Here is a 13,835-nt window from a genome sequence, read left to right on the forward strand (position 1 = left end):
TCTGAGAAAAAGAACATTCATTTGACAATAAATATTTAATTAAAAGGTACTTAGGGGGCAGATAAAGCCAAAATCACATATTGCTGAGCAGCGAGGGAAAGTGAGCAAGAAAAATTTAAATTTGTCCAGACCCTTCGCCACCCAATCTTATCTTGCCCTAGAAACTCTGTAAGTATTAGGATTCTTACACCTTTAGTTTGTTTCGGGATCTCCATATGCAGCATTCTGGTTAGGAGCAGCTCTTCTTGGATAACTGTCTTTACTTCCAATCTAATATTCGGTTGTTGGACTCTTCTGCCATGTCAGCGCCGGGTCGTAGCTGGCCCGAGTTTGTCTGTGCTGGGCGCAGATGCTGCCGCTGCGTTCCTGGTCCTGATGTGGGAGGCCAAAGCTCCTAACATCTCCTGAGCGGTAAGGTGGGCGCTGCGCATAATCAGCCGATAGCCATCTCCTGGGGGAAGATGCAAAACCAGTTTAAGTCGGAGACCCGGAGGACGCAGGGCTGGGGCAGCGCTCCGCCCTCGCCCACGCGCGTCCCAGCCCGGCCTACCGAATAACACGTCCACGCAAGGCTCGGAGCCGTCGTGCCTCACGTCGGCGACCACCGAGCAGTTGAGGTTGGTGGCGCGGACCTTCTCGCTGCTCACCGCCTGGAGAAAGGTCCTGTGGTAGGAGGGTGGCGTGAGCGCGTCCGGGGACCGGGGAGCCTGGAGCGGGGACGAAGGGGTGTGCGGGAGGCAGGGAGCGCGGCTCTGAGATGCCCTGGGACCCGGGCAGGGGGCCGAGGGTGCCCGCGCGGGGGTCGGGAGTGCCGACGCCTCCCGCCTCCCCAGGACCCGTACCTTGTCGACTCCACGTTCTTCTCAAATGGACAGAACTGAACTCGAACCAGCTTGACTGGCTTCAGTCCGAGCCGAGCCAAAGCCGCCGCCATGGTTATCACCTCCGCGCCGGAAGGAGTAGCGCTGGGGATCGCTTTATTGGAACGGACCACTTCCGGCAGCCTTTGCGGTATTTCTAGAGGCTGCCCGCCAGGGGGCCGCCGCCCGAGCCAGAATAGGCTCGCCGCAAAATACTTCAACCATTAGCAGCACTCTGTGCCACACAACGTGGACAGTGAATGCGGAAAAACCCAAAACCCAAAACCCAAAATACCTTTGCACAAAAAACCTTGTCATCTCCTGCAGCCTTTTCCCTTGGCTATCCTGTCTGCTAGCTCTAGGTCAACACCACCCTAAATCCTGCCTCCTACCATTGAGAGGACTACCACAGTAGGGCTTGCCAGCTACCAGCGGGCAAAGCTTAAATGCCAAGGTCCTGCAGCCTAAAGACTAAAAGTAGAAATGGGGAAGGGGCAAGACAGGCCCTCCACCTGTAGAAACGCTTGCTCCAGCTCTGTTTCCCTTGTGAATTCTTAGCTTGGCTCCTGGGATTCAAGAGAAAGCAAGTAGTTTGCTTCTGTCTCTTGAGAGGCAACCCTGTAGCAGCCCCGTCTAGTTCTAGCTCTAGAATGCCATCACGGATGCTGACTTTCAGGTTTCGGCCTGTAGTTTGCCTAGTACACTGGGTTGCAGGCATTAGGGTGATCTCAGCTTCAATTCCAGACTGTGAGGTTTATGCACGTGTTCTACCAAGCTCCCAGCTTTAAGCCTCTCTAACATACAGTTCCTTGTCTGCGGCACGATTTGGAACTCCTGGTCCTAGGCAACTTATGGGTCAGGACTTGTCCCCAGGCAAGAAAGAAAAGACAGGCGCCAACGAGGACGCTGGTGCAGCCTCAGGGCAAGCCAGGCCTGCTGGTTTCCAGCCAGGTAAGCCTCAGGGCTAGGCCCTCCTCCGACCCCCAGTGTGCTTAGCAGGTGAGTATTCTGGGCTGGGGAGACTCCAGGCCGTAGAGGGGGTGCCAGGCTTTCTAGGCTGTTGAGGCTGCTGGTGGGTAGCTCAGTGGTCTGGACCTCATTACAAGAACCTAGAAAGGCAGGAGAGGAAGCCAGGTTGGTGGGTAATGCTGACACCAACTCAATGGTGAGACTGGGGTGTGGGTCCCTTAAAGCTGTGATGGAGGGGACTTAGAAAACCCTAGGATGGGAGACGGGTGATGACTCACAGCAACAGGAAGCCCTTCTGTGGACAGGATTCTTCGGCAGGGGCTGCTGCAGTAGACACAACAGGGCCCCATCTAGCCGCTGGAAGATGCTGAGGGAGAGCAGGGTCTGGCGAAGCTCCCTGGACAGGCCCCACTGCTCCTGTTCCAGAAACTCCCTCACCACTCCGAAGTCTTGTTTGAGCTGCAGCGCCCCCTGCAGGCTAGAGTGTCCAGGGATAATGTGGCCACCTGACTTCGTCGTCTGCCTCCCAAACGTTTTCCATTTTCCCTGTTGCCACTACCGTCTTTCCTTCCCACCTGAACCGGATCCCATGGGTGAGGATGTGGTCAAGCCAGGCACTCAGTGTGGCTGTCAGTGCCTGGCTGAGGGCAGGTGCTTGCGCTTCGGCCGGCAATCCCCGCAGTCCTTGCAACACGGGCTCCAACACAGTGTAGACCACCATCCTAGCGTAGTCACTGGGAGCGCTGGGATGTTCTGGAGTGAGAACGAGAGAAGGGACAGATTGTGAGAATGTGGGAACCCAATGGGCCCCAGAGGGAAGGGAACAATAAGACAAGGATGGTGACAATGATATAGAGCCACGGCTGGGGAGGGCCTGGGCCATGCAGACGCTGGTAACCCCGAGAAGAAGGGGGAGATGAAAAGTTACGAAAATGGTGGGCTTGGGGTGGAGGGGGGGGAGGCGGTGGCTCACTTAGTAAGGCGTGCTTGTCTAGCTTGTGTGAAGTCCTGGGTTTCAACGCCCCCCCCCCCCCCCCCGCAGCACCACCAAGAAAGGAAGAAAAATTACCAGGACACAGTCGACGCCTCCAGTAGCGCCCCCTCGGCATGTGGAGCTTGAAGCCCTGGGTAGCTTGCTTATGACATTCTTGGAAAAAAAGACCCAGTGACTCTTCGGGCAGGCACTGTATGGGGGGTGGGGGCGAGAAGATATGAAGGCTTAGGCTGTCAGACGTCTGCACAACCCGGAGGCACCACTGTTGGAGCCTGGGCATCCCCTAAGGGGAAATGCCACAGCTTTAACTGGGTTTTCCCAGCGATCTGGATCCAAAGCATGCGCAGTGTCTAGGATGACCAGGTCTTAGTAGTCAAAGGCACCGGGACAGGTCAGGCGTGCTGGGCACGTGGTGGCTGTACCTCCAGCATTTGGAAAGCAGAGCCACGAGTATTAGTGATTCATGACCAGCCTCAGCTACACAACAGATTCAAGGCTAGCCTGGGGTTTAAAAAAAAAAAAAAGACCCTGTCTCAAAAACTAGAAACAAAACCCAATTTGGCTTATGATAGATGGGTATGCTCTGGGCCTGGCAGGGACTGAGGCAAGAGGGAGAAATTAAAATGATCTGGCTGCATCCAAAAAGGAAGGCAGTGGGTGCAGACCAGGATCCTTGGCTGCTTCACTGTTCCTGCATTCCGGAGCCTTTTTTTAAAAAAAAATTATTATTATTATGTATACAGTGTTGCACCTGCATGTACACCTGCAGGCCAGAAGAGGGCACCAGATCTCATTACAGATGGTTGTGAGCCACCATGTGGTTGCTGGGAATTGAACTCAGCACCTCTGGAAGAGCAGTCAGTGCAGTGCTCTTAACCTCTGAGCCATCTCTCTAGCCCCTATTTGGAGCCTTTGGAATGCACTTACATTAAGTATTCTTTGCCATTTATGTCCATTCCTGGGAAGCAAATAACCCATAAATAAGGGAGGGGACTGGCACCAGGCTGTGTTTTGTGAAGGGGAGAGGGCAGAACACCAAGGCATATAAAAACAAACAAAGCCCCAAAATGTTCGTATAGTCCAGGCTGGCCTCCAACTCACAATCTGCTTCACTTTAGCCTCCTCAGTACCTGGATTAAAGGTGTGCACTAGTTAGTATACCTGGCCATGCCTCTAACAGTTTAATGCTAACTGGCTTATTCTGCCAATTCACACATGTGTGTGTGTGTGTGTGAGAGAGAGAGAGAGAGAGAGAGAGAGAGAGAGAGAGAGAGAGAGAGAGAGAGAAGGAAGAAGAGAGGAGAGAGAGAGAGACAGAATAAAGTTAAAAATTAAAAAGTATTTTTAAGACCTCTAATGAGAGAAACAGCTCCACCTATCGTCTGGAGTTGGCCGTTTTTCTCCTGTTCTCTCTGGATCACACCTGGGCCTCCTGGGCTAGGGAAGCTCCATGCCACCAAGCAACGTCATCAGGCCCTCTCCTATGATTTCCTTCTATATTTACTGGTAAAGCTATTACTTCTGTCTTCATCTGTCCCATGTTGCACACGGCTGCTTCCCACTGTGGAATATATAGGAGATGGGTCCTCTCTCAGTTCCTCCTCGTGTGGCCATAGGGTTTAGGCTGACTCTCACGCGAATGCTTGGCATGGCCACGTATGCAAAGGACAACATGCAGCGAGCAGCAACTGGGTTCTCTTTCTACCCCTATGGGCCCGGGTGATCAAATTCAGGTTGTCAGATTTTGTGGTAAACAACTTTAGCTAATGGGCCACTGTGCTGCTTCCCTTCCCCCGGTTTTCCATTCATAATTGGAATCAAAGAGAAGCTTGACGCACGATCAGCAAACGCTTTACTGCTTAGCTCCAGCCCCGGCTTCATTTCCCCTTTTAAACTGTAGACATGGTCTACTTTACTGAAACTATAAAGTCAGTCAGGTGTGATGGCACATGCCTTTAGTCTTAACACTCAAGAAGCAAAGGCAGGCAGATCCGTCCAAGTTCAAGGGCTAGCCTTCTCTACCAATCAAGTTTCAGACTGGCTGGAACTAGTGAGACCCTGTCTCAACAAAACAAAATAAACTAACAAGACATATATAGATATATAGATATATGTGGATATATATATTTAGTAGGTATATATTGTATGTATATATGTATATATACAATATGTATGTGTATACACACACACACACACACACACACATTAACCCTTTAAAGAGAGGATAACCATGAATTAAACACTAGTAAGAAAAGTGAAAGATGTAATTATGGAACACTGCCTTTTCCCCCCTGAGACTGGGTTTCTCTGTTTAGCCTTGGTTGTCCTAGACTCTCTTTGTAGACCAGGCTGGCCTTGAACTCATAGCGATCCATCTGCCTCTGCCTCCCGAGTGCTGGGATTAAAGGCGTGCGCCACCACGCTCAGCTGGAACGCCACTTTTTACAGTCACTAATGAAATACGTCTTAGCAATGCTATCTGTGGCTACCACGATTGGGGAGTAACAAGGGGGCATGAGTCATAATTGACCATGAGTTAATGACTGTATGGCCATATTTGAAAAATTTCCATAGTAAACACTAAGGCAGAACAAGAGACCAACCAAGAAAAAAAAAATAATTCAGTGGAGGCTTCAAAAGGAGATTGCAGGGTCCCCAACCCTGTGCCCGAGTTGGCACACACTCACACTGCCACTAACAGGGGATGTGTTCCCACCTGCATCTCTGCACACACTCACACTGCCACTAACAGGGGGTGTGTTCCCACCTGCATCTCTGCACACACTCACACTGCCACTAACAGGGGATGTGTTCCCACCTGCATCTCTGCACACACTCACACTGCCACTAACAGGGGGTGTGTTCCCACCTGCATCTCTGCACACACTCACACTGCCACTAACAGGGGATGTGTTCCCACCTGCATCTTCCCACACACTCACACTGCCACTAACAGGGGATGTGTTCCCACCTGCATCTTTGCAGTCAGCTTCTGGATCTCCAGGCACAGCTGCTGCTGCACCTCCAGGGTTGAGGTTGCCTCCGAGGCCAGGCTGGACAGAGCTTCCACTGCATGCAGCAGGGGCTTTAGGCGGAAACAGAGAGCTGAAAGCTCAGCCGAGGCCAAGCCGCTCCCTTCCCTGCTCCCTGCCACTTACAGGCAAGTCCTTTTGGATCAGGAGCAGGAAGGAACCGGGGGCCCATGCTGCCAGGTGCTGCTGAGCTCTGCCCAAGAACCAGAGCAAGGTGGTCTGCAGGGTACAGAGCCCCAGGGCGACAGGTGAGGGACCTGGGAGGGAAGAGCAGAGTAGCCTGGTGTTTGTGGGTCACCTTCAGGAGAAGGCCAGCTTCAGGACAGAGGCAAGGAAAAAGATGGCAACCTCTCTGCCTCCTCCCCCGGGACTCCACAGCCCCCGTCTCACCTGGAAGCTGACACAGGCTAAGTTCTGACCTAGGCTGTTGAAGGATGTCCAAGAGGGGAGGAAAAAGCTGCTGCCACAGCTCAGCAGTAGATGGTGAGGACCGGCTGGTCTGACCTCCCAGGGCTGATCCCAAGGCTTGGCAGAACCCTGGAAATGACAGAATTATCGTCTGAAGGGGTGGGCAGCCTGCTCCTCGGGGCGCCGCCCGCCATGTCCTTTTCTCCTTACCTTGGTCCCAGCTCCAGATGAGAGACTGATGAAGTAGGCTGTGACATAGAGACAACAGCTCCTTCTCACACTCTTGAGGCAGGGGTGCTAACGGGGGACATGAAGGAAGCCTGAAAACAAAAACTCCCCGTTGACAGCCCCTGCCCACTCTATCATATGGTCCTCTACCACCCAAGTTAGGGGGGTAAAGTCAGGCACCGTGGATCCCGGGGGTGGGAGCCTGAGGCCCGTGAGGTCTACGTAGTAACAAACCTACCTCAGCTGGGCATGGTGGCGCACGCCTTTAATTCCAGCACTCGGGAGGCAGAGGCAGGTGATCACTGTGAGTTCGAGGCCAGCCTGGTCCACAAAGTGAGTCCAGGACAGCCAAGGCTACACAGAGAAACCCTGTTTCAAAAAACAAAACGAAAAACCAAACCAAAAAACAAACCTACCTCAAAACGAAAGAAAGACTGGTGTGGAAAGCAAGGTGGCCTCAAAACAGCCCAAACGCTCCGCACTAAACTCAGGAAAGTTCATTCTAAAAGACTTGCTCTTGCTGACAGGCTAGAGTTGAGTGAGCCAACTAAGGTAATGGGAAAACATTTTTACAACCTCTAAATGCCAGCTAGGGTCCTTCACTTACCTTGACCCAGTGCCTGACTCAGCTGTTGTGCAACTGCTCTAGGGTCGCCCCAGGGTCCCACGCTTAAGTCCAGACTCCGAGCACAGGCTGTCCACAGCAAGGTCCAATACTGGCTCCACAGGGCTCCAGGTCCTCCAAGCCTCAGTCCACGACTGTTGGTGCCAGCCACGCCCCCTATAAGGCCCAGCATCCCGGGGAGCAGCTCGCGCTCCTCGTCGCACAGCCGACAGAGTTGGTCCTGCAAGCCCGATCCGCCAAAGGCCTCAGCCAGCCTATCTGCCACCTGACAACCCCGCTCGGCAGCTAGGAGGTGGAGCACACGGGCTGTATGAAATGGGCGCGCGGCCCCGGGGACGCAGCTCAGGGCTTGTCCCTGTAGAGTATGGTAGAACGGAAGGGCCAGCAGCAGTTCGGCTAGCTGGGACGTCAGGCCCAGGCTGGCGGGTGCCCGGCCTAGGGCGCGAAGCTGCATCTCGATGACAGCATCCAAGCGCTGGGCTGCTAGACCGACGGGGCGAGCCAGGAGAAGCGTGTCCGCGGAGTCCGGGAGGCCGAGGCGCGGAGCCGGCCCTCGCGAAGGGCACAGCTGCAGGTCACCGTGCAGCTGCTGCAGGGAGAGGGAATCCGCCGGGGAGTCGGAGCGGAGCAGCCGCACGACCGCCCGCAGGTGGCGGGCATAGTCCCGGGCTAGCAGGAGCTGCTCCCGCTCGCGGTGCAGACGTAGCAACACGGCCCGGAGCCGCTGCAGAGCGAAGGGCATCGGGCCGCTTGCCGACGTGGGAGCCCCCGGCTGCCTGCCGAAGTCCGGGCGCGGGACGCTCCCCGCAGCCAGTAGCCCCGGCCCTCCGCGCCTTCCCTCGCCCCGCTCCTCCCCAGCGCCCACGGGCTGCGCCCACGACGTGGGTACGTTAGCGAGTGGAGGCAGAAGGCCACTGGAGCGGGGCGCCCGGGCCATCGCACGGCGAGTCCCAAACGAACCTAACGCTCACCGCCTTCCCGCATCCCGCGGCACTCCACGCCCGCGGGTGCCGGGAATCACCATCTAGCGGCCGGAAGTTTCGTGGCCCCACTCGCGCTCCGTAGCCGCGGGCACTGCCCCTAACAAAGATGGCTGCCCATTCACTCTTTTCCGGCTCTCGGCGGGCATCAAGTTCTAGTAAGACTTCCACATTGCCGTCACTGTTGACAGGAGGTGGCGCTGATGCCAAACACTATAGAGCGAGTCAAGCTAGGTGACCAGACGGCCTCCTTAACGTCATACCATCTTCAAGCGATCTGGCTGCCCCATTTAGCAATGAATTCGGTCTAGCTACAGAAAAGAGGAGACCTCACCTTCCCTTTGCTCTGATCATTAATCATTGTCTCCATGCTTGTTTGTGAGTTTGATGTTGTTTTGTTCTCTTTGAGTCTCCCTGTGTCCTGGCTAGCCTGGAACTCGCCATGTAGAGCAGGCTGGTCTCGAACTCACATTTTGTCTCCCTGTCTCTATCTCCTCTGCTGAAGTTAAGAGTGTGTCTGTGTGTCACCATGGCCAGCCTCCTTCATGCTTTCTTTCAGTCATCTTTGGAAGCTTTGGAAACCAGCAGGTTTGAGTCCTGCTCCTAAAGATCTTAGGCAAAGGAACAGCAAGGGACCCTCAGGATGATACTGCTGTAATGCTCTAAGTAGGTAAAATTGAGGCCCACAGTGATTACAAGTACCTTTGGAAAGATATTATGAACAGAGGACATGAGAAGACCCTAAAGCAAGGAAAAGAAAATATCACAGCCCACCACTCAGAAGGCTGAGACAGAAGGCAGTCAAGACTCAGCCTATGTAGTTTCAGGCTAGCCTGGCCTACAGTGTGAGACCCAGTCTCTGAGAGTGGCTTGAAAGGCCCTGGGGGTTTTGGATTTCCTGAAGTGGATGATACAGTTACTGAGGGAGAAGCAAAGGGGTCAGGAATGGGAGTGCTGAAGGGCTAAACTTCCAGCTACTTCCTTGGTCAACAAGTCCTCAGGCTAAGGATACAGATCATGAAGGGACTCTGGCTAGGCTGTGGTGGGGATGTCTCTGGTAGACCTTTCCCTTCTTCCATTCCCCCTGCTTTGCAAAAACAAACAAGCAAACAAACAAACACCAAGGTCTAGTCCCTTATTTGGCTGACTACCAAGGTCCAGCTATGAAAGTATTGAAGCCCAACAACCAGAAGTCCCTTTTAGCTCACCTAATTAAGGTGCCCAATTAAAATTAAATACTTCAGCCGGGCTGTCGTGGTGTATGCCTTTAAGCCCAGCACTTGGGAGGCAGAGGCAGGTGGATCTCTGAGTTCGAGGCCAGCCTGGTCTACAAAGCAACTCCAGGACAGCCAAGGCTACACAGAGAGACCCTGCCTCAAAAAAATAAAAAATAAAAAATAAATACCTCAGCTGGTCGAAGTGGCACACAGAGAAACTCTGTCTAGATAAACAAAACAAAACAAACAAACAAAATCCCACCTCATCCTAACACAAGGATTTCCTTTATAAACCTCCATTTGTCTATAGGTCATGTGTGTCTCCTCCCTATCCAGAGACAGTAGTTTGTCCTCCAGGACAACTACCCCTCACTCCCTCACTTGCTCATCCTCTGTATCCTGTCTTTTTTTTTTTTTTTTTTTTTTTTTGGTTTTCGAGACAGGGTTTCTCTGTGTAGCCTTGGCTGTCCTAGACTCACTTTGTAGACCAGGCTGGCCTTGAACTCACAGCGATCCGCCTGCCTCTGCCTCCCGAGTGCTGGGATTAAAGGCATGCGCCACCACGCCCGGCATTGTATCCTGTCTTTGTCTCTTATTACCTGTCCTTTGTCCCTCTGTGGCAGCAAAAAAACTCCTTTGTGCTGAGAACTTCGACTTGGGGGTCCTGAGTCAATTCTGATCTCATACGGGTCACATGAAGAATTGTCCCTACTCTCAGATTCATGACCCCTGAACCACAAAGTCAACAAAGTCTCAAAATTAACTAACAGAAGCTGAAGGGAAGCTTCAGCTTAACTGCTCATGAAGAGGACCTCTGTTCAGCTGGCTTAAAACTGCCTGTAACCCCCGTTCCCGGGCGATCTGATGTCTTTGCTCTGTGAAGGCACCTGCACATGCTTGCACATGCCTGCACATGCCCATATGTTAAAGTATCTTTTATTTGCCTGATTCATTTGTCATCTTAGAGGCTTGCTGCCTCTCTCTGCTAACTTAGGCCTAGTCCTAAAAAGTTCAAGCCTCCATATAATCTAATCTAGGCCTAGAATGTTTTCAACCTCTAAGACTTGCAATAAACTCACTCTTTCTAGCTCATTCTGAATTCTGGCTGGCTGGTTCAACTCAGCTGTTCTGGTTCAAACTCCCCTCCAAGCTGAATAATTCAAACTGGTTTCTTTCTGTTTCTGACTGAATTGCTCCGCTCTGCCTCATAGTAACTTTGGCAATCTGTTCTAATCTTCTGGCTCCCTCTTATTCTCTGGCTAGTTCTGTCTTCACCTGTGTCTAGCTTGTTCTCTCTCTCTCTCTCTCTCTCTCTCTCTCTCTCTCTCTCTCTCTCTCTCTCTCTGCACTGCTCTCCCAAGTAGCTTCTCTCTCTCTCCTCATAAGAATTGGGCATATCCTATTCTGTCAAATCTTTCTCTGATTCATCACGTTGTCTGCCTCTCAATTAGACATCACTTTCAAACATGGGTGTTTCCTTCTACAAACTAACTTTACCTTCAGCTAGTAAAGCTGGGTATGTACTAGCTGGGTATTGTGGCACACGCCTTTAATCCCAGCACTCTGGAGACAGAGGCAGATGGGGCTGTGAGTTCGAGGCCAGCCTGGTCTACAAAGTGAGTCTAGGAGAGCCAAGGCTACACAGAGAAACCCTGTCTCAACAACAACAACAACAACAACAACAACAAAAGTGTGTATTACGAGTGTATCTGTATTCCAGCCAGAGGGATTAAAGGTGTGTGACAAATCTGCATTCCAGCCACATCATATAGACTTTGGTTTTTGGATGTGATCTCTTGCCACAGTAGCCATGTTTCTTGATTAAAATTCCTCAACACTCACACAGAGATACATATAATTTAAAAATAGAAGAAAATATTTAAGCTATCTTTTATTTGTTTTGGTTTTTGAAAACAGGGTTTCTCTATATAGCCCTGGTTGTCCTGGACTCACTTTGCAGACCAGGCTGGTCTTGAACTCGCAGAGATTTGACTGCTTCTGCCTCCAGAGAGCTGGGATTACAGGCAGGTGCCACCTTGCCCAGTGGCTTAATAAAATCTTGGGAATCCTTTTATCTCAAACATGGTTTGTAGTCATCCACTAGAATGTTTGTTTTGCCTTGAAGGGGCTAGTGAGATGACTCAGCCAATAAGAGCTCTTGCTTCTATGACTGACAACTCTCTCTCTCTCTCTCTCTCTCTCTCTCTCTCTCTCTCTCTCTCTCTCTCTCACACACACACACACACCAATAGTAATGAATAAAACAAAACCCTCTGTTCAATGAATTAGCAGTATCTAGTGGAAGCACCAGCCACACAACACAGTGTGTCATATATAAAATGTAATAAACAGGAAGTGCAGTGGAGTTAAGAGGTTTCTCTCTTTTTCTAAAGGAGTAATTAAAGATAGCTTCCCTGAGACTGTGACGTTTAAACCAAGATCTAAAAGAGACAAAGAGCCAATCTATTTGCCTGGGAAAGAACATTCCAGGTAGAGGACATGAGAAGTGCAAAGTCACAGATGGTGTTGAACTGTCTCAAGGAAAGCTTTGGACAATGTGTGAACAAGATTGGTTCATTCAGAGTGGGCTGCAACCACTGAGGAGTCATTAGGTAAAAGAAGCCTTAAAGTATAACAGGAAAAGATGGGCCCACCGTCTTCCTAGAAAGGCTTAAGAGCTGGGTTGGAAAAAAAATGAGATTAAACATAAAAGAGTCTTTGGGACAAGGGATGCTAAAATTATACTTTGTAACCAACCACTGAGCAGACAGCTGGAAAAAGTGAGAAAAGATGGAGGGCTAGAGAGGCAGGAATGTAGTTATTTAGGGGCACACAAAAGGTCTGCGTAAGAAGGGTCAAGGAAAAACACAAGCAGAAAGCTTAGATACTGTTGACAACCATAAATCAGATTAATGAGGGCAGGCAAGGCTCCAGGAAGTCAAGGTCCACATCACCAAACAGGGAAACCTGAAAGGGAGGAGGAAGGAAGAGAGAAGAAACCATGGTTAGAAGGAGACATTCCAAGAGGCAACATCCTGTCTAAGAAAGAAAATGAGAAATAATATCTCTCCCTTCAATGAGGATTAAGAGACATTAATAAATATCTCCTCTAAACTTGCAAGCACAGAGTTACTACACAGATATTTTGCCTCCATCTGTGCTTTCTTTCCTGCCAATTCTTACTTGCAAGGTCGCATCCCCTAACATCAAGGTTATTTTGATAATATGTCTAGGCACCAGGCATGGTGGTACACACCTTTAATCCCAGCACTTGGGAGGTAGAGGCAGGAGGATCACTGTGAATTTGTGGCCTGCCTGGTCTACAAAGTGAGTCTAGGACAGCCAAGGCTACACAGAGAGACCCTGTCTCGCAAAACAAAACAAAACAAAACAAAACAACCAAAAACAGGTTTCAGTGTCTCATGCCTGTAATCCCAGCACTCAGGAAGGCAGAGGCAGATGGATCTCTGAGTTCAAGGCCAGCCTTGCTTATACAGTAAATCCAGGACAGCCAAGGCTACACAGAGAAACCTTGTCTCTAAAAACAAAACAAAACAAAAAATACACTTGCAATGGAAAAGGTTGGTGGCTAAAAGTATGTGTACAAGTAATCTTAGTTTGTTACAAATGTGTTTCAAGATGCCATGTATGTTACTTGGATTCACCTGTTATTTAGAAGAATGAAATAAAAAAGAAACAGCAAATAGGTATAAGAGAATTGTTGGAAATAATTAAGTACAAGGTTATATTTTTGTAAGGAGGGTTAAAAAAAAAAAGAAAAGGAAATATTGTGGATAAGGGTGAATTTTGAACTGAGCAAGGTAGCATACACCTGTCATCCCAGGGGAGGCAGAGGCAGATGGATTGCTGTGAGGTTTTTTTTTTTTTTATGTTATCTTGGCTGTCCTGGACTCACTTTGTAGACCAGGTTGGCCTCGAATTTATAGTGATCTGCCTGCCTCTGCCTCCCATGTGCTAGGATTAAAGGCATGTGCTACCACGCCCTGCAGGATTGCTGTGAGTTTGAGGCTAGCCTGGTCTACAAGGAAAGTCTAGGACAGCCAAGGCTACACAGAGAAACCCTGTCTCAAAAAATAAAAATTAAAAAAATAAAAAATAAAAAGGATGAATTTTGTTTGATTAAAAAAAATGATTTTTTTCTAAGAATGAAAAATAAGTGATGGAGCCAAAAAATGAAAGACTAAAGCCAACTCACAGGGAGTTCGACTAAATTGTACAAAGACAGAATTTAAGGGTAGAAAGAAGAATGACTCTGTAGAAAGAATTATTCTAAGTTAATTAATACAGTAAATGATTGCAGTTTTCTTTAACCAGCTAGTTACCGAATCATTGACACAGAGAGACTATGATTTATTATTAAGCTGTAGGCACTATGCTGGGCAGATTCTGAGCTAATCTAATCCTAGAACCTTTAAAACCCACGTAAAAGCCAATCACTTGCCAGTCGGATGACTCTGGGTGGCTTCTGTGCCACCAGTCTTTCCTTACAGCTACATGACCG

At 50.1% G+C, this 13,835-nt stretch overlaps 2 protein-coding genes across 2 annotated transcripts; both read right to left on the minus strand.

The window, feature by feature from the left end:
- Positions 1-16: 16 nt before the first annotated feature.
- Positions 17-976, minus strand: MRPL53 (mitochondrial ribosomal protein L53). Its single transcript, XM_084765372.1, has 3 exons — positions 843-976; positions 551-663; positions 17-451 (listed from the first exon to the last, which is right to left on the minus strand). The coding sequence occupies exons 1-3, from the start codon at positions 932-934 to the stop codon at positions 303-305; spliced, it is 354 nt and encodes a 117-aa protein (XP_084621498.1). The 5' UTR covers positions 935-976; the 3' UTR covers positions 17-302.
- A 733-nt stretch (positions 977-1,709) lies between these two features.
- Positions 1,710-8,557, minus strand: CCDC142 (coiled-coil domain containing 142; the record flags this gene model as incomplete). The annotated part of the gene is made up of 9 exons (XM_084765367.1): positions 7,099-8,557; positions 6,474-6,560; positions 6,246-6,392; positions 5,982-6,112; positions 5,795-5,908; positions 2,899-3,013; positions 2,405-2,582; positions 2,108-2,307; positions 1,710-1,969 (listed from the first exon to the last, which is right to left on the minus strand). Exons 1-9 carry the CDS (start codon positions 8,051-8,053, stop codon positions 1,710-1,712), a joined length of 2,187 nt encoding a protein of 728 aa, XP_084621493.1. The 5' UTR covers positions 8,054-8,557.
- Positions 8,558-13,835: the final 5,278 nt, after the last annotated feature.

Source organism: Acomys minous (assembly GCF_964271855.1).
Source record: "Acomys minous genome assembly, chromosome: 17".
In the NCBI taxonomy this organism is placed as follows: domain Eukaryota; kingdom Metazoa; phylum Chordata; class Mammalia; order Rodentia; family Muridae; genus Acomys; species Acomys minous.

What these genes read in the sequence shown, in the direction of transcription:
- MRPL53 (XM_084765372.1), bottom strand. Translation starts at nt 934, where the DNA reads ATGGCGGCGGCTTTGGCTCGGCTCGGACTGAAGCCAGTCAAGCTGGTT. An exon ending in AAGAACGTGGAGTCGACAAG is followed by an intron (nt 664 to 842) that starts GTACGGGTCCTG and finishes CTCCTACCACAG; the next exon opens with GACCTTTCTCCAGGCGGTGA. An exon ending in TTGCGTGGACGTGTTATTCG is followed by an intron (nt 452 to 550) that starts GTAGGCCGGGCT and finishes ATCTTCCCCCAG; the next exon opens with GAGATGGCTATCGGCTGATT.